The sequence below is a fragment of the Pristis pectinata genome, chromosome 28, assembly GCF_009764475.1.
Source record: "Pristis pectinata isolate sPriPec2 chromosome 28, sPriPec2.1.pri, whole genome shotgun sequence".
NCBI classification, from domain to species: domain Eukaryota; kingdom Metazoa; phylum Chordata; class Chondrichthyes; order Rhinopristiformes; family Pristidae; genus Pristis; species Pristis pectinata.
Window position 1 is genome coordinate 20,059,300 of NC_067432.1, and position 27,561 is coordinate 20,086,860.

Genomic DNA, 27,561 nt, shown 5'->3' on the forward strand with positions numbered 1-27,561 from the left:
CAGTCTGAAACCACCTAGCAGGTCACTCAGTGGTATCACAGACAGGAGAGACTATAATTACAAAGGCGGGTGGACCAATCAGCACCAACCCAAAACACTAGCTTCTAACAATGGCCAGGCCAGGGGACCCTAAAGTCCTCCCACAAACTTATGGGAAAATGCCCGAATTGGGAGGGATGTGACCCACAGGCTGGTCAAACAGCACAGACAAATTCACAGAGTCGTATCTTTTCGCCAACATTACATCCATGGACATGTCCTGTTCCTCTGAAAGGGCAGACTCACCAGGGATGGCATAGGTGGGAGGGAATGCCCCTGGGGTCACACCCACCCTGCTGAACTATAGACTTAGAACAGACCTAAGAGTTGAAATGTGACCCACAAGGTCCTGTGAACCATCAGCAGTGTGTTCCATTCCACCGCAATTTGTGACCTGCCATATTCCTCACATTACCGTTATCACTGAATCAATTTAGCTTCAATGAGGGGTGTGAAAGGTCACCGCGGTGGGCAGCAGCTGCCTACAAATTTTTCATCCAAAAAGGAGCTGCCAACCTGGTGAAGCTACAAAGCGGGACAACTGCTTGCTAATCAATGCACGCAGCATGCTACTGATGGAAATGAGGAAATGCTGGAAGCACTCTGCAGGTCGAGCAACATGCGAGGAAAGAGAAACAGAGTTAACACTTCATGTCAAAAATCCTTCATCAGGGCAATTCTACTTCCATGCAATTGATAGAGTGAAATGATCCCACAACTAGTCGTTCACAACATACTGTAAATGATGGTGTACAATTAAAACACCAACAGGAGGAAGGTGTTCCACAAATATCACTATCCTCTTTGATTATTGAGCATTGAACAGCTACCAAAGACAAGACAAAGGCTCAGCTGGAAGTGTTGTATGAATGATCCCACTAACTCTCCTCAGAGCCCAGACTCTTGCGAATTCATTCCACAAAATGTCAAGAAGTAAAATATGCAGCAAGGCTATGGGACCAAGTAACATCCCAGCTGAATTGTTGACGACCTGTGTTCCAGAACTAACTGCGACTGTTCCTGGATAGCGAAGACACTGGCATCCACCCATGAATGTAAAAGGTTGTGCAGATATGTCCTTTCTACAAAAGGGATAAATCCAATCCAATTTATAACTGCCCAATCTGTCAACTTTCAGTCAGAGTGATGAAAGGTATTATCAGCAGTGCTGTCAGATGGCATTTACTCACTGATAACCTGCTGACCGATGTAGCTCTGTAGTTTCTCTGTAGCTGTGACACTTTACTCTGTACTGTTATTGTTTTTACCTGTACTACCTCAATGCACTCTGTACTAACTCAATGTAACTGCACTGTGTAATGAATTGACCTGTACGTTCGGTATGCAAGACAAGTTTTTCACTGTACCTCAGTACAAGTGACAATAATAAACCAATACCGATACTAATACCAAGGCAACATTCAGCCATCAGCTTGTAAGTGATGTATACAAGTGCCAAGCAAAGATCATCTCCAACAGGAGAGTATCTAACCATCTACCTCTCGATCTTGACATTCAACATTATCATTTCTGAAATCCTACCATCAACATCTGGATAGTTAATGATGACCAGAAATTTAACAGGAGCAGCCACTTAAATACTGTAGAAACAGGAAGAATACGTCAGAGGTCAGGGCCTGCAGCAGGTGAATCACCTCCTGACTTCTAAACGCCTTCTACCATCAACATAGCGCTGTCCACTTGCCTGGATTACTGCAGCTCCAACATCATTGAAGCAGCTTAATACCTCGGGGGGGGGGGGGGGGGGGGGGAGCCCACGTTTAGCACATGCATCACCTTAAACAATGACTGTCCACAATACAGGTACACCCTAGCTGGAGTGCATGCCATCAAAAGTTGCAATACAGCAAGGTTCTTCAATGGCACCTCCCAAACCTGTGGCATCTACATACCAACTAGGACGAAAGTAGGTGAATGGGAGCATCACCGCCTGCAAGTCAGATGCCATTCTGACTCAGAAATGGATCACCTTTCCTCCTCACTACTGGACCAAAACCCCAGTATTCCCTACCTACCAGCATTGTGGGAATACGGTCTCCATATGGATGGCTGCTGCCCAAGAAAACAGCACGCCTCCACCTTTCCACATATAATTAGCATCAGCCTTGGCAGAAGCATGCACATCTCATGAATTAATAAAACCTTAAAGGTGTCTCCTTCTTTAGTCTATGGTAGGGTACAGGAAGAGGGTTGATGGAGTGAAGCAAGTTTTCCATTTCACGCTTCCTCAGTGTTGGTGAAGTCAGACTTATCTCAAGTGAGAAGAAGTCAGTGCTCTAAGGAAGCTCAGTCAGAAGAAAGCACTGCATCACACATTCACCAAAGTGATACATTTCTATACAGAATGTTATCCACATAGAAATCAATATGTTGGAGAAATGGACTCTCCAATTGTGCACTTCCATTCTTGAAGTACCAGAGACAAGAATGCTATGCACTGAAGCAAGACAAGTAGTCCTGGGGCAGAAAATCAAGTGCTGTGGATCTACAGTATAACACATAATTCCTGTGAACTGCTCCATTGCAGGAAATCTGCCTGATAAGCTGCTCTCCTTCCCACAATTTGTCATTATTTCCCCCAAAAAGTTGGCAGATTGCATGGAAAACATCTCTTATCTGTGTTAAGAACACATGCGCCACCTCCACAGAAGAACTAAGGTTTCCACTGATAATCTCTCACACCAAAATCTTCAATATTTTGGAAACCTGTCTGAAAACCAATACTAAATGTAAAGATTTGACTTTGTACAAACTGATTCACAGGTGATTTTTAAATCAAATACACTTTCAATAACATTCCATTTCTTTATTTTATTGACTTGACTCGTAGCAACCAGAATGCAAAACTAGTGGCGTTATGGAGCTTCACCTCTCCTATATACTCTAAGTACAGGTTTTTGTTGAGGCTTTGATATCACTCTAGCAGTGAGTCAGGAGGTTACGGGTTCAAAGCACAAGGTCTAGGCTGATACTCCAGAGCAGTACCGAAGGAATGCTGCACTCTCAGACATACCAGATATCCAGTGAGATGCTAAACCAACCCCTATCCGCGCTCTCAAGTAGATATTCAACTGCCCACAAAACACTTTGAAGAACAGGGAAGTTTTCTTTCGTGATGTAGCCATTATCTACCCTTTATCTGGTCATCAGAACATTGAGATGTGTCAAATATTGCATTGTGTCACTTGGTGGCTGTAACTTCTACAAGTGTCTACTGCGTTTAATTGACTGTAGGTTGCTCTTGTGATATCAAGATTGTGAAAGGTGTCATATAAATGCAAGTTTACCCCCTTGAATGTGGCTGTATCCTTTGATTTACACATGGTCTTCTTCTTGACTAAGATTTATGGTGGGCTTTGGGGCTCATCCAAGCTTAAAGTGGCATCTAACACTTGTACTCCTGCAGGGCTGAAGGGACTCTGCCTGATCACTGCTGGTATTGTCTTGAGGGCCATCAACAGGGTCCCTCCTTCAAGTGGCAATCCTGCTGGGACACCTCCATGCATGAGAAATTACCTCCTACTTAGTGAACATCTTGTTGCTAATTCTGTCCTGTCTACTGAAATCTAAACAAGGTTGCTCATTCTTTGTCTGGCTTCATTTTTTGTTTACACTCAGCACTGAGTATGGACTACTATCCAACAACAATTGTTAAGGAGTTACACAAAACTTGTAATGCCCCCAATCAGGGGCACAGCATTCAAGATACAAAATGAAGAAACCACACACACACACAAAATATAAACATGCACAAACCACATGCATTGAAACAAAATGCAGCAATAAACTACATTCAGAATATGAGAAATGCCTAAATTTAGGGAAAATTAATTTTTGTCCATTTATTCATGTATAATTATCCCAGCTGGACTACAATAACTGCAAGGTCTGCAACAATACAATAAATCGGAAACTGATTCTACGTAGTTTACACTTTGAGACTGGAGACGCAGGCTACAGGAAACAATTTTTCCATCACCCACCTCTCCTCTCCCCCACTGACAAACTAGAAATGATTAACATGATCATAAATGTTTAATTCATGATGTGAAGCAACAGGTGAATTCAAGGAGAAAACACTCACTATAAATAAACAATCCATCACCTTTCTCTTTAATGAGTTGTCAGATCACTTGTACACAGGTTTGATTACGTATGGTTTAAACTGAAAGCAGCTGCAAGTTGTAAAATCAAGAATGCTTTATTAAGACATAACAAATTATGCTAAGAAAAATACATTTTAAAATTTTATCTGTTTGAAAACGTGGAACATTTTGCAGTGACATGTTCAAATTTTCCGCCACTAGACCAATGAGTAAATCTAGCTAGTTTTTATCAAAATATACATGGCAAATGCAAAACAGAAATATTCTCAATTCACCACATTTATATGAAGTTATCAGATCTGAATATTTGGATAGGGCAAGCTTTGAGAACAGTTCACATTAAACACAGGAAATCTTTTCATCCTCTCTATGCCAGTGATTGTGTCCAATTGTGGCATTCCAATCCTGATTCATAATACAGTATTGTGTACTCAATAAATATTTTACTAAATCACTTTCATCATAAATTAATAAGCATTGAATAATACTCTGCACAATGTTTGAACTTGACAGACATCAAATGTAATTACATCCCAAGTGCCAAATTCCAAACAATATTGATGGCAGATTAATCTTTTAAAGCATTAAAGTTAACAGCATTATAGGATGACACAAAAAATTATAGGTGGCAAATTGTCTTTAAAAAAAATGAGACAATTAGAATCCAAGATGCCAGTAGAATGAAAGTTATCTACAATACTACCTTTCTGAAGGGTTCCTATGGTGTAGTTTTTCTTCCAGATTGGATGTTGTGTATTATAATAGTTCTGAATAATACATTTCTCAATTGAAGTTGCTTAGTTTAAATGATCTGATTATTGAATTTTTGAGCATTAGATTCCCATTCTGCTATTCTTGTTTTTTACTTGATTTAAATTACATAATGTTTAGGTGCAAAAACTGATAATCAGGAATTGCCTGGTTAAGCTGTCTTAATGCTACTAAACAGAGCTAATTTGCATATTAACACACAAGAATTTATGCAAAACTACATTCAATACCCAAATTAGACTGATTGTGGAATTTCTCTCATTAATATTCTGCAATGAATAGAAGTGAAAGGATTAAAATTAGGTAGTGATAGCTAGATGGAAAGGTACTATAGAAGTATGTTCTAAATCTAGAAAATACCAATTTTTTAAAAACTTTTCTGGATACCCTTAAGGGATCCATAAGCAAAAAAAAACTGGATGCAAACTAAACATTCTTCCACTGAACTGAGAGACCCAAGTGAAATGATTCTGAACAAAGAAACAGTGTGTGGTGTTAAAATTAAGAAACACTGGATAGCTGTTACCACTTTATTTCAGAATCCTGTAATTTTTCCATGTACAATGGACACTACTTGTGTGCTGAAATGAATCCAAAATCAACATTTGTTATAAGTAAGCATACATTATATGCGAATGCTTAAACTCAAATGGACCTTGAAACCATTTTTAACATGTAATTTGCAGTCATTCTCCTAGTTTCTCATAGAACCATTAATTAAATATTGGTCTGTGGAAAGTGCAAAGATTTGGTGAGATGTGAAAGGAATGTGACAGCAGTTTGCACTACTGGGGAAAAGAAAAACAGCAAATTGCTTTTCTCAGGACTTTGTGGTGCAGGGAAAATGGAGCTGCTTGGTTGCTTTTAAAGCAAAGGGGATGGCCCTGATCAAGAAGATTTGGCAATATCCCAAAGCTGGTCATATGGTATTGGTGAAGACAGAAGGGAAACTCATCTATTCTATGAGAAGTCTCAACATGACATGAAAAGAGATTGACTAGAAATATAAAAGCTGCTGCTGGACTGAAAGCTTGTGTCAGGTGCAGTCAGTATCATATCATGTGGTCAGCCACACACTTTGCTTGTCAATAAAAGTTACAGATTCACGCTCCATTCAGTAGCGTGTGCATGTTTTAATGAAAAGGAACAAAATGATGTTTTACCATTTCCAGTTCGTGGAAGATGGCAAATTTCTAGGTATGTGAGTAAATCATGGCAAATGTATATTTTCTTTTTGCACTCTCTTTGTAGGAACAGTGCTATTGGCCCAAAGCTGAATCACTTTAGTACAAGATGAGAAACAGTCAAAGGGCTTGTTACTTATATTTGGAATTATTGATGGCATTTGATTAGATGATTGCTTTATAGTGTACTCGTTTTTCTAATTATATAGGCCCTTCCATGTGGGAGCACAGACTTTCAGGATAATTTTGATTGCAATAAAATGATTATCAGCTCAGTAGCTTGATAAAGATGGTTAAGTCCATGGGCTACAAAGGGATATATTAGTGACCAGGAACAAACTAAATTTACTACACTACTAACCTATGTGGTTACTGAAAGAATTGAATTACTTCTTTTTTTGTAGGTGGAAGGCATTGTATTAAATACCTTCCTGGGAAATAAAGCACTGCAATAGCTGTAACCGACAGGGAGGAGCTGCAGTTAATCTGTTATTAGTCTAAATGAACAATGTTAAATCCCACGGTGAAAGTATGGATTCAAGACTCACAGATAAAATCTAAGTAGACACTCCAGTGCAGATTTGAGTGAGTGCTATCCTGCATTTGACGAAGCCATTTTCAAGGTGAGATACTAATCCAGCATCTATACTGCCCAACTCACATGGCTGTGAAAAATCCCAGAGAACAAAAACTTTTCCCTGGTGGCTATGGTCAATACCTATTCAACTGAATTCACTCTAAATAAATTACTGGGTCAACATCATATTGTTAGCTAAGGTTTGCTATGCCCAAAGTGGTTGTGATGTTTCTAACATTAAACAATAGATGTACTTCAAAATTAAGTGGTGCAAAAAACTTTTGGCCTGTTGTAGTGCAGATACTAGTGCGTCATTTTTTCTTAAATATAATCCACCACCTGGACTGAATTCAACTTGTACCAATTTAAAAGATTAGCTGAGGCTGAGGATGACTTAACAGCTGAATGTAGTGGGTTAAAATATTACTGGTGTTTTCAGGAAGGAAAGGGGTAGCTGGACATCTATATGACTGCAGAGCAAATTAGAGAATTCAGAACAGCTCAAGTCTGAGTGGACTTAAATTCAGCCTGCACACTCAACACAGTTCATTTCAAAATGAGGCAGAAACATTAAAATCAGGAGAGGAAGATGTACCTGAATGGGAATCTGAATTCAGCGTAACTGCCAAATGTTTCTGTTGTGCAGAGTTCCAAAGCATTGAGCTGTTCCAAGCAGACAATAATGATACAAAACTTGTCTTTAGCCCTGTTGAGAGTGGCCACTAAAACCTTGTACTACTTTCTGGGTCCCTTATTATAGATTTTGTCAGCAGTATAATTACCAAGCTGTAATATGTCACTCAGGCTTTCAGCAAGTCTAAGTTGCATTTAAAAAATAATACATACTGTGACATGTGTTCTAAAGAAAAAATGGGAACAACTCAAAGTGACATCAAAATTACCAAAAGAAAAACTGAAGAAAACTGATTCTGATTCCATTGAAGAAACTGATTCCATTGAAGGAAACTGATTCTGAACTGCAATGTTAGGAAAATAGCAGACATCAGCATGGTAATTTGGGGCTGTATCAAATAATTATATGTAACTCCCAACTACACACTTAGTTTATCTTGTATTTAAAATCTCCAGTAGAAGGCTGAAGGGCTTATACTCAAATTGCATCGTATAAGAAACACAAGATGAACCCCCATCAAAAAAAATTAAACCAAAAATGGTAATTGCTATTTAAAGGAGTAAATTAGATTTTAGCTGCAGTATGTCATGTGTGAAGTTATCATTTGCAAGTTACTTTTGTTAATGCCAGTAAAGAGAAAAAGTTCTTAAACAAGCTATAATGACATTTCCAAGGACAAAGAAAACATAATTCATGGAGCTAGTTCTTCACTGGAAGAAATGGCAAGTTACAGCTGCAATGCCTCTGGGAGAACTAGATTATTCTTCACATGTACTACAAATTAATATGGAAATATCAGTTTTCACCATACAATATTTAAAGCTGGAACTTGAGAAAGCAAATGAACAAAGGTTGAGTTGTAAGTAATGTGGTATAAATTTCTTCACCTAAGTTCTGGAAGTAGACTTTGACTATGGCTTTTTGTTGCTAATTACTTCAACAGAAGTCTTTCAGTGCGATATGAAATCCCAGATCCTTAAGTATATTTTTAAATATTAAAGTCAAATTAGCATCTTTTAAAAAAAGCTCTGGATAAAAATGGATATCAAAGTCTAAAAAGCTGCTTTTCAACTTGTTTTCTGCAGTTAACTCTGTTTCCGTACAATATTTAAGTAAACAAAAATATTTAGTTTATGAACAATTAAGCAAATATTGCAAATGCTGGCAAAACTCAGTAAGTCAGGCACATCTGTTGAAAGACCACATGCCTTGGAGTTATGTGCTTTGAGTTCCACATCCCTCAATTCCATATAATCTTAGGCAAGGGCTGATTGTTTGCATTGTGTCCTTTTTGCTTCAGCACTATTACCATGTTCTAGGATCAGAACTGTGCAGGTGAAACAACATTTAAGGTATACATTTGGGCATTTAAAATTAGGTGCAAATGTGGCAAGAGAGGAGAGCAAAGGAAAAATGAAAATGATGAGGCTGATAATAGATTAAAGAATGGTAGCTACTTGATGCTGTGATAAGACAATTGCAGAGCTGAGAATAACTGAAAATTAGTATTATCACGATCAGAGTCAAAAAAGTCAATGGCATCTACACATGGGGGTTTGTTACATGGATGTAACTAGCTCACATATCCAAGCAACATTTATTCAGCCATTTGTATCAACTTATATGCCACTTAAGTCTACCTCAACTTCCAATTGTAAAACATAGTTTATAAATTATACGGGAAGTCAAATTGGTTAACAGAAACCTTCAGAAATAGTTACCTGTAATATTCTGAGAATACAGAACACACTAATCATATCAAAGAAACAATACAAAACTTGTAAATGTGGATACCTACAGTTAGTGGGCTACAAATGGGAAGAGCAGGACCTAAAATAGCATGCAACCATAGCATGGAATCCTGCTCTATCACAACAAGCAAATATTTGTACGATTTATTTATTCCACGCTTTTCGCCAGAGATTGCAAGATCTTCAGTAATCATACCTGCGTAGCATCAGCAGCAAGATAAACAAAATTCCAAAAATGCTTTCATTTCAGATGGACAGTAATGTCAATATGCAATTTACAGAACAGCATCAGAATAGCTCTGAATAACTGGTGTGAATGTAAGGTTTCAGTGATGTGATGAACACAGATCATTCATCCATATACATACAGTTCAAGTAGTATGGGTACTGTGCGATCATGTCACTATACAAACTAATGAATAGTTTACCGAAGTATTTTATACTGCGAGTGTACATGATATGCAGTATACTGACAGTAGAAGTGGATTCAACCAAAGCACAGGCTGTGCTGAGGGAGGAGCCAGAATTTCGCCAGTGTTTTAGAATTATACAGATAGTACATATTTCCCTATAAACAGTGCACACCCCTCAAATATAAACACCACTGTTACCTTTTATTCCATTTCTATACTTAGCTCAGTCACCTAACAATTTAAAAATCATCCTGTTTTGATTGTGCAAAAAAAGCAAAACAATTGAGCAATAAGTTATTTTGTACACAGATTCAGCTTGTAGACTGATGCATTAAATCAGTACAGATAATATCCAAGTGTGTTTCCACATCGCAAAGACAGACAGAAAATTCTACATCAAACACATTGTGCACCAGCCATATAATCCCAAGATTACACAATATCCTCTGCAATACACTTTTACCTTATCTGGCTTTAACTTTTTTCCCCACAAATGAATTATAAAACCCTCACATTTTTTTCTGAGAATGTTGAAAAATATAACTTTAGGAAAAAAATCTATAATTGGGAAAAATGTGAATATGGTGCATCTGGAACACATTCACTATTTTGTTTCTTCTTGTACAAGATTTTTAAGCAATCTTGGATGAATATATTATTTTTAAAATACATTATTTCACATACTTGTATAGTCTTGGATCAGATAAACCCTTTCTGGCTAGTTTATCAGCAAACTAAGGCAAAAGCAAAATTCTCTAGAAAATTTACGCTAGTGTTAATCTCAAGAAGGAAACAAAAACAATTTAAGGCAATATTATTGATGAGACTGGTAGTTTTGTGTTAAATATCACAATGGCGTTGCCTAAAGCTATTAATATAGGAAATTTTAATCAAAACAGTGAATGCATGAACATAAATTGTACTCTAAATATTGGCCTCATAGAAATGCATGGCAGACTTAAGTGTTTCTGGTTTTGAACTCATTTTAAGGCATCTTAAAAGAGAGATAAATATTTTCCAAGATACAACAACATTACTTGATTTTTTTTGTTTTTGCAGTACATATATACATTGCAAAAAATATATATAAAAGACATGCAGTTTATGGCTCAGTTCAAACTGCTATACGTCACAGGTAGTCAAAATTTGTTGCCAGCACTGATAAAACTCAGTCCTTCATTGACAGATTTTATTCAGTAATGGTCAAACTGCAATGGTCAGAAGATTTCTTCTTAAAAATTAGAAAAAAAACTCTCCTTAAAGCTAGTTTTTAGAACCTCAAGTTCTCGTTTGTGTCCAGAAGCAACTAGTTGGTTTTAAAATTTCAAACAGGGAAGCTCTTGGCAGTGTAAGCCATCATGGCATGTTGTTCTGATCATATTCTAGAATCAGCTGCTTGATGTGAGATAGCTTTCGGTGCAGATACTCACAACGAACCTTCTCTTCCTGATAACTAGGATGAGCCTATTCCAAACAGGGAAAAATAAAATCCATTTTACAAAACTTTCAACCACATGTTTAATTACCCAAATTATGAACAACAGCTTATGTGAAACAGTACCTAAAGTCCCTACTATCTAATTTCAAAATGAGAAGAGATCCAGAAGAGGATGGGAAATCCAAAGTTACTTGGAAGGTATTTGCAGTTATCCTCGTATTTAATTCAGAAGTCTTCTTGAACCAGTGCAACTTGACAAGAATATTGATAACTACAGTGATTTGGAAATGAGGATGAACAAAGCATATAAAACAGGATAAGGTATTGAATAACTCAGGAGAACTGGACTATAAAACTGAAGACAAAAGCATGAGAAGAAATCTATCCAAAATTGAGAACAGTAAAGCAAGTACATTATAAACAAAAGAGTGGTAACAGATCTGTGTAAATTCAGATCATTGTAATGCCTGTAACATTACAAGTATTAGTACCAGAAATTGTTACAGGGTATTCACCTGTAACATGAACTCAGATTTTTTTCTTTCCACAGATGCTACCTGATCTGCTGAGTGTTTCCAGCATTCATTTTCTTTTATTTCAGATTTCCCGCAACTGCTCTGCCCCTCTCAGTTCCAGCTTGTTTTGATTTTCCCTTTCTCAAACTGCCCTTATTCATTTTCCTGTTTACACTCTTCCAGACAGAGCAGGTTTAATTATCTAGCAGTTTTCCCCTCTTTTGGATGTCATGAAAAGCAGCTGCATCAAATGAACAACCTTGGTCTCCATCCCACTACAGACATCCCCTTTGTTCTCTCAACTCTCTGCAACTTAAAACACATTTGTTTTTTCACTTTTCCAGCTCCGATGAAGGGTTGTTACCCTGAAACGTTAACTTTCTTTCTCTCTCCACAGATGCTGCCTGGCCTGCTGAGTTCTGCCTGCATTTTTGTTTTTATTTATTAATAATAATAATAATAATAATAATACAATCAACTTGAAAATAACCATAGCATAACATTGCCAGGCAGATACTAGCTTCATTGTTTTGTGGTTCTCTGAAGGAGTTAATAGGCTTCTTCTAATTCAAAGTTTAAGAAATCAGCAAGAGAATTAATTTATGGTAACCAGATGCTTGTAATGTTGATTGATGACACAAAACAGATTCCAATTTAACCATATAAAAAAATGTCAAACATTAAACCTCTGCAATTCTGAAGAATAACCTACCTTTTTAAATTTCCTATATTCTTCAAATATTTGATCCTCTGCCATCTGAAATATAATATCATAAATTTAAGAACTTGGTCAATTTTATTTAACCATCAATTGATCATAGGAACTCTTAAAAGACTGAAGTACAAAAATAATTATTTTCCATTTTGCATTATGAATCCATAAGGCTGAAGTTTGCTTAATTGAGATTTTAAAATGACTTTGCAGACACTTCAAAGGGCACATATCATAGTACAACTAAGCACAGATTACAATAAAAATTAAATATTCTTTTCTTACATTATTAACTTGAATAATTATCTGTATTTACATTTTACCAAATTTAAGATATTAGGGGTTGGAAATTACTTTGTGTGCAAAATATTAAGCCTAAACATGAATCTACTTCTAAAATTGACCTGCTCAATGAAATCTTGCTCTTTGTGCATGGTTAGCAGTTTTAAAAATTTGTTGTAGGCTTTCGAAAAATATGATGCCCATGAGCATTGGTGTAGGTTTGTGCACTGTAACGTCAAATGGTATGGAATGCAGAAAACGATGCTGCTTATGCAAAATTTACTTGTGCATCAGAGGCTCGTGCACGGCTTGGGCTATTAACCAGAAAGCAGGTCTTAAAAAGAAAGCTGACTGCAACACAAGTGCTTCTACAACATGCTCCATCACCACACAAACATATCTCTGACCTCTAACTACCCAGATCCCAATGTTCCAGTACTCAGATGATCTCCAACTTCTACTCCCAAGCAATCCTGCCTACCTTCTTCACTGGTGCTCTCTCAACCATCTCTCAAAGTCTTTGACACAAGTTTTTCTCCACTAATGGTGGAAGTAACAGTTGATATACCTTTGTGTACATTTTCATGCGCAAGGCCTTTCCGTTATACATGTTACCATGGGCCTCTTCCTCAATGGAATACCACTGCTGGGGGTGATGTGCACAATACTAATACAAATTCCTGCATTGCTTAACACATCTTCTTAGGTGCTGAAGAATTTCCAAGTCAAGGTAATGTTTAAACTAGCATTCTCAGAAGAACTTACGAGAAATACATGGTCAGCTTGGGTTAGTTTTGTTCCTAAAAGTTATTACATAATTAAAACAGCAGAATTCAATTCAAGGGACACAACAGGGTTCTTTTCCAAGATAAAAATACTATTAAACTCAATATGGCAATATTTAAGGAAAGGTGTTCATCCTGTGTGTGGTCTGGTCACATTTATGCACCATTTTCTGGCAGTCTGGTTCTGAGGTACAAGCCCCTCAGAGCTACTTTTGGCCTTATTTTCTTTATTTGCTAGTTTGCCCTGTTTGCAATCTGTAGGCCCAGATATTTAGAAAGGGCTGTTCTTAACAATGATTCCTCATTTGAAGTCAAATCCTAAACCAGAACATGAAAACTGGTTTGTACAAAGTAGTGAGAACATACATTTAAACTCTACATGTGTCCATAGAAACTCAAGAGTATATATTCTTTGTTGTCCAATTAGATATTTGTTTTTCTTTTCTCACCTCTTCAGGTACAGCCAGTGAATCAGCTGCAATGGTTTCTTTTTCAATCCCACCGATTACCTCTTTTGTGCCCCAACATCTATACTAGGTCTTATTATTGACATGGCGCTTCTTGGCGACATCATCTGAAAACTATCAGTTACCACACGTGCAACGCCAGCCAGCTCTACCCTTACCATTACCTTTTTTTAACTCCTTTATTGCCACAGAATTATCAGACTTCTTGCTTCAATCCAGTATTGGATGAAGACAAATTTCCTTTGGGGAAATCAAGTCATTCTTTTCAACCCTCTCAACAAATGTCATTCTCTAGCCATCATCTTCATCTTTTTCTTTGCCAACTACCTGAAACCAAAGCAAGTTGTTTGTGGCCTTGACATCACATATGACTGAGATTAAACTTGGAGCACACATCCAGTTCATCAATAAGACTGCATACTTCCATCTCAGTAACTTCACTGGTCACTGTCCTCGCCAACTCACATCCATGCCTTTGTTACCTCTTTCCAAAGTAGTTCTGTCAACCAAAACTCTGCAACCCAGGTCTCAACTCACATCCACCTCTTTTTGGTTCCCAATCATGCAGTATCTCAGTTCCAAATTTCTTACCCATATTTTTAAATTCCTCTTATGGCCTCACAGCTTCCAATAACGGTGACCTCCTCACACCATCCTCTTTGCTCTTCCAACTGTTTCTCTTAATCATCTCTAAACTCAGTCACTCCAGAGATGGTGGTTATGGCTTCAGCTGCTTAACCTCGGAAATTCCTTCCTAGATCTCTCCACCTTTCCCACTTCCTCTAAACATTTCTGAAGCCTGTCTCACTAACTAAGCTTTTGGTCACCTGTTCTAAATTCCTCACCTGGCTTGCATGTGTTTTTTTTTCTTTGATAAATGCATTGGGGGCATTTTGCAATGCTAAATATGTTTTTTTTCAGATTTACCGTTATTGCTCGTTGAAACCACATATGGCTCAAATTAAGAGTAAGGAAATAATGCCAACCCAGCCATCACTGCACACATTCTGAGAAACTTCCACAAATGCCCACATACTATGTCCTATCAACTGATCTCAGCCTATGGTAGCTGCAGTACTTAAATGGTCTTTGGCTTCCCCATACAGTGTGGCCAAATGACAGCACTCACCATGGGTTCCCACTTCTATTTCTCAAACTTTTGTGTTTTCCTAGAAAGAACACCTTTGTTACAGCATTGTTATAGTATTCTACTTACTGCTCCGTTGAACTAAATGTTATCCAGATTTCTAAGTAAAGAAATTCAGAACAGCTAAAGGCTGGGTTGGAGTAATCAAAAGAAATTGCAGGATTGATGGTTATTTTGTAATTATAAATAATTTCAGACAAGTATGATATATCGTCATGGCATTATAAAAAATCGTCAAACTGATTCAGCATTTTCTGGTCAGCTTCCATTTTTATTTGTTAGTAAGTACATTTGACAAGGTGTATAGTAAACATTTAATTTTGTTGTTCTTTACCTTGCTTGAACTGCTTTGGTGCAAGTCAGCTGTGAAAGTAGCTGAATATATTTAATTATTTCACCCCTCACTTCAATGATTTAAACACAGCACATCTACTAATTTACCATACTTCCACTTGTGTAGAAGCAGGTTAGTGTTACAAGGGTATATAATAATTAGAAAGATACAAAACACATGACAAAACTTAAGTATGCAGTATACCTCATTTTCCATCCCTACCATTTCAGCTTCTCTATGCCACCAGTGAATTTTACTGCATAATCATTCAGAATCAGCTGAAAGTCAAAGGAGGGAAGAATTGCAAGGGAGAAAGGAAGAGCAGAAAGGAATACCCTTTGCTGATCAAACATGCATTCCCTTACCTTATATTCCTCTGTTCCAGGGCTAAGTGTTTTGATCTTTGAACCCAGTTGCATGAACTGTTGTGTTATATTTCCAATTCGTGTGTGAAGATCTCTATATTCGTTGTACTCTGCATTGAAATCATTCCGATAGTTTTGACACAGTTCAAAAGATGTAATGGCAGTGTACTTCCTGCAAAAATAAGTTGACCATGTAACTAAGTTTTCCAAAACATGATATTGCAAAGAAATAAATCAATAATATTACAAGATATTGCAGGGAGTTAATTACAGACTTTTTTCAGCCTCGGTAATTTGTATGAAAAATAAAGGGCAGATAGGAAAGAAGAAAGGGATGGCACTCCCACCCGTTCGCAACTTTTACAAGATCCTTGGTTTTCTATTTATGTCAACTTTAATTGAATGCTTAAAATTTTTACTCTAGATTTTGCCCCACATGATAAACAAGATTCAAACTGTGAAAATTTGGCTGCAGACTTAACGTTGTAATGGTGTAGAGCATTTTCTCTTGCCTTCTACAGCACCAAAGTACTGAAGAGCCCAAATTTTGTTATTAAATATCTTGAAGAAAATTAAGTGAAAATGTGACCAAAAAAGCTTTCTTTTATAATGCCAAATCAGATCTTATTCAAACTTTCAATTGTGTATTTATGAAGAACTGGAAAATTCCCAGGAAAAATACTAAAAGATGATAACTGAAGACTAAGAATCTGATGGACTTTAACTATCCACTTCTCAGATAAATGATATAATCAACAATTATTTCCTATAAAACATTATGTTGCACATAATGAGTAATAATTAAAGAGAACCTTAAAAAAAAACTGTTACCACAAAATGATCAACATATAGAAGTGGTTACCAGTTTAAACGCCAAATAATTTAACTGACTTCTAATATTTTAGTATGTTGTAAAAAAAAACACTGAATCCCTCAGATGGTTCTATCCAAGTACACTGATGACCTATTTTTCTAGCATAATGCAGTTGCGTTTTACATTGATTATTACATGCCTTGCAAATAATTATAAAATGTGAAGGCTACCCATCTTTCTGCAATAAGAACTGCCTAGGTAGTCTAGCACTTGATCAATAATTTATCTAACAAAATAAACACTTGCAGTGGTAAACCTGGCTTTCCCTGTTTTTCCTGCCCAGATGTTGTATCTTGCTATACCAATAGCCTCCAATATCCAATCAAGTGGAAGGCAAGCTGTTCAACCAAGTTTGATGAAAATATCTATTTGCTTAAACATGTCAGTTCATCAATTAAAAAACAAACTCAAATTCTGAAAAGCTACAATTGGAGCCTTTACTAAATTTCCTCTTTTTTAAAAAATGTTAAAACTTTAAAATACAAATTTGTTTTCTACTGGTGGTCTCCCAATTACCAGCTATACAACTGTCATAACAACCAGTTGCCATTCATCTTTCAGCATGAGTCAGTCTGAATAGTCAGGAACGCAAGGTGTGAATTAACATCAGTAAAAGCTACCAATTCAAAACAAAAACCCAGAAGATTCATTTATGATTATAAATTGCCTAAGAATCCATTCATTAGGTGCAAAAATCTTGTGAAGATTTGACCTATCCTAAAACACACCAGGCATTATGTATTTGTCTGGTTTCTTTCCAGTCAAGGAGACTAGAACTCTACAATTCGCCAGTCAGAACTTGTTATTGGGTTTATAATGATCACTCTTTATGTTTCTGCAACAACCCACCCAACTATGATGAAACATTGGTAACACGTAAATCAACTATTTTTCTCACAGTTCAGACAGGATAGCCCAGAAATTCATGCTATCTATTCAATTTCAATTAAAAAAAATCAATCACCAAGGAAAATTGTGGATTTACTGCGAGCTTCACAAAGTCTGTCATTTTCCTTCTGAATCCTCTGTGCAACTGATGCTCTGATGCATGAAGGAACTCAGTTAAATGCATGGCATTCAACACAAGCCTACATACCACTTCCGTGATTTTGATTGGTACAGGGGACCTAAAAATAGCAATGGCAACAATGCCCCTCTCCCTGTAACCTGAAGAACCCAACTCACCCTCAATCACCCTGACTGGTGTCATGAACCTCCCAGAACTTCTGCCCAAACATTGCCCAGGCCCCCTTTCCCCACCTCCCCAACTCAGTCAACCTAGAGCTAGAACTACAGAATAATCTTCCACTCTCATCTTTGCACTGCGATGAGAGTGGAAGAAAGTACGTTAAGGCCTGTACTGTCATAATAATGCCCTGGTGTTACTAGAGTCTGCAGCAGTGGACTCTTAACAATTCATCTTATTACCATATACTGGCCTGCATTAGCATGCCTTTATAGTGCCATTCGACTCCTAGGTATCTACTTTTATGAAAGATTTGGTGCAAATAAAGAGCTTAAAACACCTGTCCCTCTATAAGATGTAAAGCCCAATAGCTTAAAAATGCATGGAATCTAATAAACAAATAGAGTTTAAAACAAGGCCTCTCTTTATTTATGGGATGTGCGTGTCACTGGAAAGGTCAGGGTTTATCACCAATCTCTAACTTTGGGAATATGACGGTGTGCTGTGTCTTTAACTATTGCAATCTGTGTGGTGAAGATACACCTATAGTGTTGTAGGGTGGAGAATTCCTGTACTTCAACCCAGTGAAGATGAAGGAATGGCAATATCCATTTGTCAGGATGGTGAGTGATGTAGAAGGGAACTTGTTGGGGAGTGGGGAGTGGTGGCTTCCCATCTGGTTGCTTTCCTTGCCGATATTTTAGAGGTCAGGAGTCTAGAAGCGCAGTACTTTTTGAACACTTTTGAAAGTCACTGTAAACCAAGGTGGTTGTACTATCTTGAAACACAATTATAAACTCATTATTTTCTAAACACCTTTGGACAGTATAATACTTAAATAATATGCAGAATATTCTGAAGTTTGGATGAAACTGAATAATGAAATATTTCCAGGCTACAGGAGAATTATGTATTACTCACTGGAGCTGTGCTTTATTCTTCAAATCTACAGCATACAAATAAGATAATAATGTCCAGCTAGAAGAACAGAATCAAAGAAACTGAAACTGTTCCTTTACAGCTAACTGCACAACTAGACTGTTCTGAAATTTTCAACCTCCCACCCCCCCCCCCCACGCCCAAGATTCATTAGCCTTATTGTGAAAATATCCTCAGCGCATTTCCAGAAGTGACAACATTCAGGTATTTACCACAACTGATAAGCACTTGACCTTATAATCCTGGCCATTTTATTGCAACAAGCGAAAGGGAAAGTATTAAGGCAGGGACAGTGCTATTTACATTGAATGCAGTGCAGCCTTTATCAGAAATATGACACCTACAGCATGCAGTAGCATATTATTTGTCAGTCTCCAAGTTCAGATCCAGGTAGATTTATAGCTTCAAAGTAACAGTTTGCTATAATGCTGTTAACTCAACTTTATGGAGTCAGGGTGATACAGTAAGGAAACACGCCCTTTGGCCCACTGAGTCCATGCTGATCATCAAGCACCCATTTACACTAATTCAACTTTATTAGAACATATACAGCACAGGAACAGGTATTTTAGTCCACAGTGTTTGCACTGAACATGATGCCGAATTAAACTAAATCTTTTCTAGCTGTACATGATCCATATCCCTCCATTTCCTAACAGTCTCTTAAATGCTACTTTAATATCTGCTTCCACCACTAATCCTGGCAGCCTGTTCCAGACATCTACCATTCTTGTGTAAAAAAAACTCGCCCCAGACTCCCCTTTAAACATTCCCCCTCTGACCTTAAATGCAGTCTAGCACTTGACAGTTCTACCCCGAGAAAAGGATTCTGACTGTCTACCCTTTTATAAACTTCTGTCAGGTCTCCCTTCAGCCTCCAACACTTCAAAGAAAACAACCCAAATTTGTCCAACCTCTCCTTGTAGCTCATACCCTTTAGTCCAGGCAGCATCCTGGTAAACCACTTCTGCACCCTTTCCAAAGCCTCCACGTCCTTCCTGTAATGGGGCAAAATATTCTTCCCACGTTCCCATCAAGTCCCCCCATATTTTACCACTCACCAATGCAGTTAGGTCAATTTACAATGGCCAATTAACATACCAAAGACTGGTGGGTTGGACGTGTGAGGAAAGTGGAGCACCAAATGGAAACCCACGCAGTTGTAGGAAGAACTCCAAACATACAGCACCAGAGGTTCAGTTTGAACCTGAGTCACTGGAACTGGAACTGAGACAGCAGCTGTTTATTGGGCTTATCAACCAATCAGCCAGATAGTTAGCAACAACAAGAATATTCATATTAGTGGGGCTGCCTCAGGTTAATTCTTTCAACTTGCCTTTGAGCAGAATCCTGAAAAGCAGACTGTCTGATTGATAAAGCTAAGCAGTTGTCCTCAATACAGACTGGAAAAAGTGCGAATCTCAGAACTTATAACGAGTACCTGTGAACAATGCACTACCCTTCAATAATTTGCCTCTTGTTCTCATTATCATCTATTTTTTACAACTGGTACTGCATGGGCAAAGATGGGATAGAAGTTGAAAATCCCTTCCGATTTAAGAACTTAATCCTTTGACTGCATTATTTGGGATTGTTGGAGAAAAAGATATAACTTTGGAGGCTTCTGATCTACATATTTTGGCTTTTATTTCTCTTATAGCCAGGAGGGCTGCATTGCTTAAATGGAAGGAAGTTACTCTGCCTACTCATGCTCAATGGTTACAGGATGTTACGTCATACCTGAATCTAGAGAAGATCCGTTGTTCAATTTTTGAATCTAACTTAGATTTTCAAACCCTGTGGGGACCTTTTTTGAATTATTTTCAAAACTTTTGATTTGGTGACTAAAGTACAGATATTGGCTGATATTGTTACGTTTCAAGGATTTTTCCTTGTCTTCTTTTTATCAAACAGCTTCGGTTTTTGGTAGTGGGTGTAGATTTTTTTTATAATAAAATTCCAATTTTTTCTTTATTAACTATCACATGTGATTATTAATTTAGAGTATTGTGATCTCAAGTATGATTTAACACAATGTATTCAGTAGTATTTTTATTCTCTTTTTGATGCATGTACTCTGTATTTTTTCGTGGAATTAATAAAAATATTGTAAAAAGAAGTATAGAGATGATACAATAGTTAATTCAAACAATTACCAAGTACTTCACCTATCTGGCTGCATGGGAATGCAAAAGCAGGATGCCTGGTTTTGCATTCCTCTCATGCCTTTCTGTCACCCAATTAGATCAAGATTGTTTAGCACCAAATATCTAATTGCTATTTTTCTACATCTACTGATGGACATAACTAACAAAAAACAAAAATTTAACTGCTCTCAGTCTTTGACCCAAGATCCAAATATTTCAGGGGAGATAGTTTTACTTTTCCACTATTCTGTGTTAGAAAGTTGGTGTCATCCAGCAATTTAACACACCTTGGCACGATAACCTGGACCTAAATTTGCAGAAGAGTAATTGATAACAGGAATAAATCAGTAAAGTCAAATCTCTCTGATATATCTGTGACTTATCTGCAATGATTTTAAAATGAAAACCAGCTGCTGCTACTTGAACTCAGGTCTGTTTATCCCACAGTTAGTTAGTGGTGTTTTTTGATACTGTACTTCCTCAAAAGGCTTTGGTATTGGTTTATTATTGTCACTTGTAATGAGGTACAGTGAAAAACTTGTCTTGCATACCGTTCATACAGATCAATTCATTACACAGTGCATTGAGGTAGTACAGGGTAAAAACAATAACAGAATACAGAGTAAAGACTTTGATTTAACAGGATTCCAATCATTACCAGGGAAAAAGTGTAAGCACCCAGCCTCCTACACTCTTCCTGCCCATGTTCCTCCCAGATGGTTTAAAGCAGCAGCACAGTGTATTATTCTGCTGGTGTCTCTCTGACTGATCAATCCCAAACTAAAATCCTGTTTTGGCCTAATCATGCCAATCTAGAAGTTGAAGAATGGTAACAAATATTCTGGACTCAAAGCCAAGGGATAATCACTGTTGGACATCCTTTCTACCATGTTTGCCTTCCATCAGGGAAGACATTCACGCCAAGAACAACATTAGACAACAATGTGATCCCAGCCTGTGGATAACTGAGAAAAGTGAATTCCATTTCACTTGAATCTTTAAACTTACCACAGTCACAAACCAGAAGATTTAATAAAAAGTCAACTGGTATTAAATCAAGGTAAACATGTCAGCTGAAGTCGGCATTGAAGAGAGGCAGCACAAGACTTCAAAAATGAAACAAGAAAAATGTAATATTTCTTTGCAATTAATTTCTAGGAAAAAGCAAAATGACTGAACAAGGACAGTTTCCACTGACTAAAGATTATGAAGTTAAAAAGAAATAATTAAATTTCTTCCCAACCGGGTTACATATCTGAATGGGCATAATGGGCCAAAACATGCATAAATATTGTAAAATATCCAGATGTTCCTCCCCCTTTCCACCTCTGCCTCATTCAGACAGGTGAATGTTCTACTAATTGTAGTTTTCTAAGTATACTGTAAACCATAATGCATAGATGCACAGTAATCTTCTACTATAGGTGTAGGAATTGTTGCATATTTTTACTGTATGCTCAAGTCACTGGTATTTTATGGAATATTTACTGTAATTATTATTGGAGTGCTCTAGCAAAGATAAGCATAGACAAAATGGATTAAATTTTCTCCTGTGTTTAAAGTGCCCATTATCAGTTCAAAGGGTTTAATTTAATTCAAGGATTTGGATCTTATTGCTTCAAGGTACAACTTCTATCAATTTTGCAGAGGATCATTTTTAACCCCTTAAAAGCCAGCAGAATCTCATTTGCAGTGCAAGCTAGACCTCAGAAGGAAACTTTACTCTGTAGATTACAGCAGTCAATATTTCCACAATCTGTCAGATATAAGCCATGCTGAGTTGCCAACATGCGTAAGGCTACATACAAGGCAATATTGCCTTCACTACATACAGAATTTCCTAATGCAAAATTTTTACTGAATTAATACTACTCACAATAAATAGTCAGGCATTTCCACTGTTGAACTAGCGGTTGCAGATGTATTTGTGGTTTCATGCTCTGTAGATAAGATCATACAGGTTATTTGACTATCTAAAATACTACATGTCAATGGACCTTACCAGTTGCCAATGGTAGTTACATGGTTATTTTTTGGTAACAGGCATTAGTAGCAGCATTTCTTTGATTTTTTTTAAATGACTTCAACAGCAACAGTTGCTTAGGTACATGGATCTTCACATCTATTTTTAGTCAGTAATTAGCAAAATGAAAAATTTTCATACATTGTGTACAAAGATAAAAGCAAATGTACTAACGTGCGCCTAGCACATTTCACAGAACCTCAGACCCAATATTTGAACAGCCACAACAATTGGAAATAGAAAGGGTAATTAATCCTTTCCATTGACAAACCTACACAACATCCACGTTAGGTCCTATGGCTCCTGAGCAATTTGCTTCCAAAGTTAATTAAATAGTACATTTTTATCAAATGTACTGTGAAAATAAGGCTTCTTATTTAATTGTATTTCATGAATTAACATTTCATAAGAACATGATCCAGGATTTATTTTACAATTGCAAGCTGATAATGATCAAATGTAATACTACTCTTATGGTTGCCTGAACTCTTCAGGGTGCACAATATGCAGATTAACTTGTTTTGTAGATTTTAGCTACTTTTTTTTCTCCCCACTATCACAAAGTAGTAATTCGTTATGTTCCTCATCGCTGGCTGTGGGACTCCGTGATTCTTGGAACCCGGGAAGAGAAGTCGGCCGTGCGGTCCCTCAAATCTTTCCTGTCATTCAACTAGGTCAGGGCTAATTTGCTTCTCAACTTCATTTGTCTGCCTTGGTTCCGTACTTCCTAACTCTGTTGCCCATTCAGAGCACTTTCACCAGCACTGTGAACTAATATGTCCATTGCCAGGTAACACAAATAATCACTCGAAAACAGACAAATACATATCAAGACTTAAGCTGTGTAAATTTGAAGGTCAAATGTAAATTTTCAAGATCACGCCTAAACTACTACTATATTAGAATAATAACATTTTCTGATTATTAATAATAAAGTGACATAATTTGAGGATTTACTTCCATGGCAAGAGCTTAGGAACCCAATATGAATCCTTTAATTCATATTAAAGGAAAAAATCAATGCAAGACATTACCTTTATGACTTTCTTTGTGTGGTTTTTCAGCCCTTTGCGATGGACTTTCTTTTAGCCACTTTCTTGCTTCTGATTTCATATGCTCTCTCTCCTTCTCTTTGTGTTTTTTGCACTTTTTTTTATTATGGCCAGCACAGAGTTCCACATCCTCTGGAAGAGGGTAAGCTGTCTGTTCTAAACTTATTTGTGCAACTTGGTTCCGAGAATTCCCAGAAATATCACAACTACCTCTGAATTCTTTTTCATTTTTGTTTATGTGAATCCGTGTAGAGTCATTGCAGTTTTTAAATGGCTCTGTAAATTCATTCTGACTCTCAGGCAGTGAAGAGTGAGTTTTCTGGAACTCTGTTTTAATAGGAACACAGGAATTTGATGTGGCAGTAGGGCATGTTGAATGAGGAAGATGACCATTCAAAATAAGATGCTGATTACTCCTGGAATGCAATACTTTACTTCTCTTGTTTTTGTGTGAATCTGTCTGTTCTGAAGGCACTGATCGTTTCTGAAATTAAGGCACATTTTAAAAGAAAGCCTTTTAATAGACAGTCAACATTAGGAGCTATATTGTATTTTACAGGTGCCATATATAATGAACACAATTTAATATACTGGGCTTCTTGGAGCAATTTCACCAAAATGCCTGTAACATTCTTACTTTGAAAGATGTGATCAATAGTGGAAGGAATGATAATGAAGCACAACTATCATTTTTTTTATTCTGAATTTAATCAGCAGCACCTCCTATCGGTAATGGTGTCAGCTGGAAGCAAAATCTCTCTCTGTATTCTAATACATAAATAAGCAGATAAGCAACGTTGAACCATTAAATCTTTCTGATTTTAATCTTGAGGCGAACTACAACTTCAAAAATAGTTCAGGGAATCACATGACAGGTTAAAATTTCCAGTACAAGAGGGCTGAGTATAATTCACTGAACTGAAGTTGGATATGGATGTAAAGATCAGCAAAATGTTGAATAAAGCCATGTTAATAATTTTGGAAGTTAATCTGGCAGAAAGAGAAAGAAATCAAGAAGAGGAGGAAGTGAGGGGCAGGGCGAAGACGGAGGGGCCAAAGGAAAGAGCAGAAGGTTAAGTGTCGAAGGAAAGGTGAGGGTTAGATCAAAGAGGTAAAGGGCAAAGAGGGAATAAGAAGGTTTGCAGATGACACAAAAATTGGTGGAATTGTAGATGGCAAGAGAAGTTATCCCAAGGATACAGTGGGACACAGATCAGCTGGAAAGACACTGAGTACAAGAGTTGGGACAACATGTTACAACTGTACAAGATCATAGTTGGAGTACTGTGTGCTGTTCTAGTTACCTAGCTATAGGAAGGATGTCACTAAGATGGAAAGGTGCAGTAAAGATTCACAAAGATGGTAACAGGACTGGAAGGCTTAAATTATAAGGGAAGACTGAATAGACCAGACTTTTATCCCTGAAGCGTAGGAAGCTGCGGGGTGACATTATGGAGCCTGCCTCCATGCTGTATCTCTCTATGACTATGACCCTATAGAGAGTCACACAATTATGAGAGACATAAATAAGATAGATATCCAGAATCAAGAACTAGAGGGTTCAGGTTTAATGTGAGGTAAGAGAAATTTAAGGGAAATCTGAGGTGTAACATAAGGGTGATGGTTATCTGGAATGAGCTGCCAGAGGAGATGGTAGAGGCAGATATAATTACAAACTTTAAAAGGCATTTAGACAGGTAATTAGATGGGAAAGCATAGAGGGATAGGGGGATTAGTGTAGATGGTGAGGTCTGTTTTTGTGTTGCATAATTCTATGATTCTACGAAATGGGGAAAGTGGCAAGGCAAGGTAAAGGGCATCACAAAAGAAGAGTGGGACAGCAGGGAAACAGAATAAGGTGGCAGTAAGAAGGGATGGAGGAATACAAATGGAAAAAGGGAAAGAGGATGGACAGCAATTAAAAGGATGTGGTTTGTGAAGGGAAAGATGATCGATGGAAGGAGGAAATTAAGAAGCGAGTTGAAATGAAAAGAGAATAAAGGCGAAAAAAGGGTAAAAGTGTGAAAAGTAGCGCTCTGCACTGAGTTTGATTTTTAACCTGATTTCATATCCACTAAACTTGTGGTGACTGGCACATTAAATTTAAAATTAACAATCAAACTTTGAATTTTAACCTTTAAACCATCTGATGCTTCATGTAATCCTCATGATTTAATGGCAAATGTATTTGTTTCTTTTAGCTTAAGTACTGCTGCACCAATCACAAAGGCAATAAAATTACAGTACATTATTGTAACAAACACAGTCAAATACCAGGAATAGTTTCAATGCTTGTGTTTACAACAAATCTTCAAACTCCTTTATTGAATTTCATATCCTGCAATCTGATTACACTCAAATAAATATATTTATCTATTTAGTATTTTAGGAGTTAAAAGGTACAGAAGCTGTAAAAGAAAAGCAAAAATAGAAAATAACATACCATGACTAACAAAAACACCTCATTTGTTTGAATTAGAAACTTTCAATTTCTATTACATATTCAATGTATTTTGTTCCAATCAATGTTTCTCCCAGGCATATTCCACTTCATCTATTCTATAATGCCATTTGAAATGCATACATGACTATCATGCTCCACTTCCACTCAAACTTTGAAACTAACCAAAAACCCACATCTGATCATTTTGGCATTTTCAAAGGCATTCCAGTTCTCACCAGAAGTTCACACATTAATTCTATGGAAATGAACAAAAATATATGTTCTGGATATTAGGAGAGCTCATCTAAGCTTTTATTTGCAACAGACAGGTTATTGTGGGAAATCATTGTAATGAATAAAAATCATAAATATGACTTCTTACCAACAAAGAAGTCTTGACAGGGCTTGACTGTGGTGAGCTTTCCCCTGAGGACTTGTGGAATGAAGAACTGAGTTGAAAAGTCTTGGGCTGACAAGAATGTGATGGCTGAAGTTTCCTATAAGGAGACATTAGTTACAGATGGACTAAAACTCTAATGTTCTATCAGAATATGCTTTCATGTTCAGTATCATACCAGAAAGTTGCACAGTATTTGGTAAAGCATAATCAGAATCACAATATTCTTCTCACTGCTTAAATGGCCAATTTCCATGATACAAATTACCTTAAATAAACCTCAAAATTACAATATAACATGAAAGAGCTTTACAGATTCTTGCAATGAGAGAATGCTTTCAATATGAATGTGTATTTCACATTTCTGTAAGAAAGATGCAATATTTTTAAAGACCAAGTGATTTTAATAAGAAAACATAAATTTCTGAAATCATATCAACCAGTCAAGTCCTTTACATGATCTGCCATCATCACCAAGTCAATTGCAGCATGACAGGAATGCTGCAATTGATCTTAATGTTGTCGTCAGGGAGAAAGTCATTAGCATGATTCCCTGCTTAAAGCTTACATGTATAATTTAGATCAAGACAGCATCGGATTCTGTTGTGGTGTAGCTAACCATACCTTCATATATTTTAACATACGTTACCACCTTCAAAAAGAGGGAAGAGAACTGACAGTTTCAGGAAAAACTAAAGATGTTGATGATCATCAAAAGTGCAATTATAAAAGCTTTCACAATTGTAGCTAAAAGCTGCACAGTTTGCCAAGAACTGAAAACTAGGTTTCAAAGCTTGCTCTATCAGGGATACTTATATTTATGGGGAGCAATGTGTCTTTGGTCACTGGAGATAAATGGGTTGGGTTACGGGTTGTAGTTATCTCCTGATATCAATGGAACCAAATTTGCAGATGAGTATAACCTGCAGTTGATACTCTCTAGTTGATATTAGGCAACA

General features: G+C 37.0%; 1 protein-coding gene across 5 annotated transcripts in view; it reads right to left on the reverse strand.

The window, feature by feature from the left end:
- Positions 1-4,202: 4,202 nt before the first annotated feature.
- Positions 4,203-27,561, reverse strand: part of LOC127584086 (RNA polymerase II elongation factor ELL) — a 77,938-nt gene continuing 54,579 nt past the window's right edge. For 4 of the 5 annotated variants that reach the window (XM_052040645.1, XM_052040643.1, XM_052040644.1 and 1 more), the window contains exons 7-12: positions 26,588-26,702; positions 23,745-24,246; positions 22,564-22,627; positions 15,542-15,713; positions 12,162-12,206; positions 4,203-10,960 (exon numbers count right to left, since the gene is read on the reverse strand). In XM_052040645.1, the coding sequence (XP_051896605.1) occupies positions 10,853-10,960; positions 12,162-12,206; positions 15,542-15,713; positions 22,564-22,627; positions 23,745-24,246; positions 26,588-26,702 (1,006 nt within the window). In that variant the 3' untranslated portion in view covers positions 4,203-10,852. The remainder of the gene's footprint in view (positions 10,961-12,161; positions 12,207-15,541; positions 15,714-22,563; positions 22,628-23,744; positions 24,247-26,587; positions 26,703-27,561) is intronic. The other variant, XR_007958341.1, reaches the window with a different exon arrangement.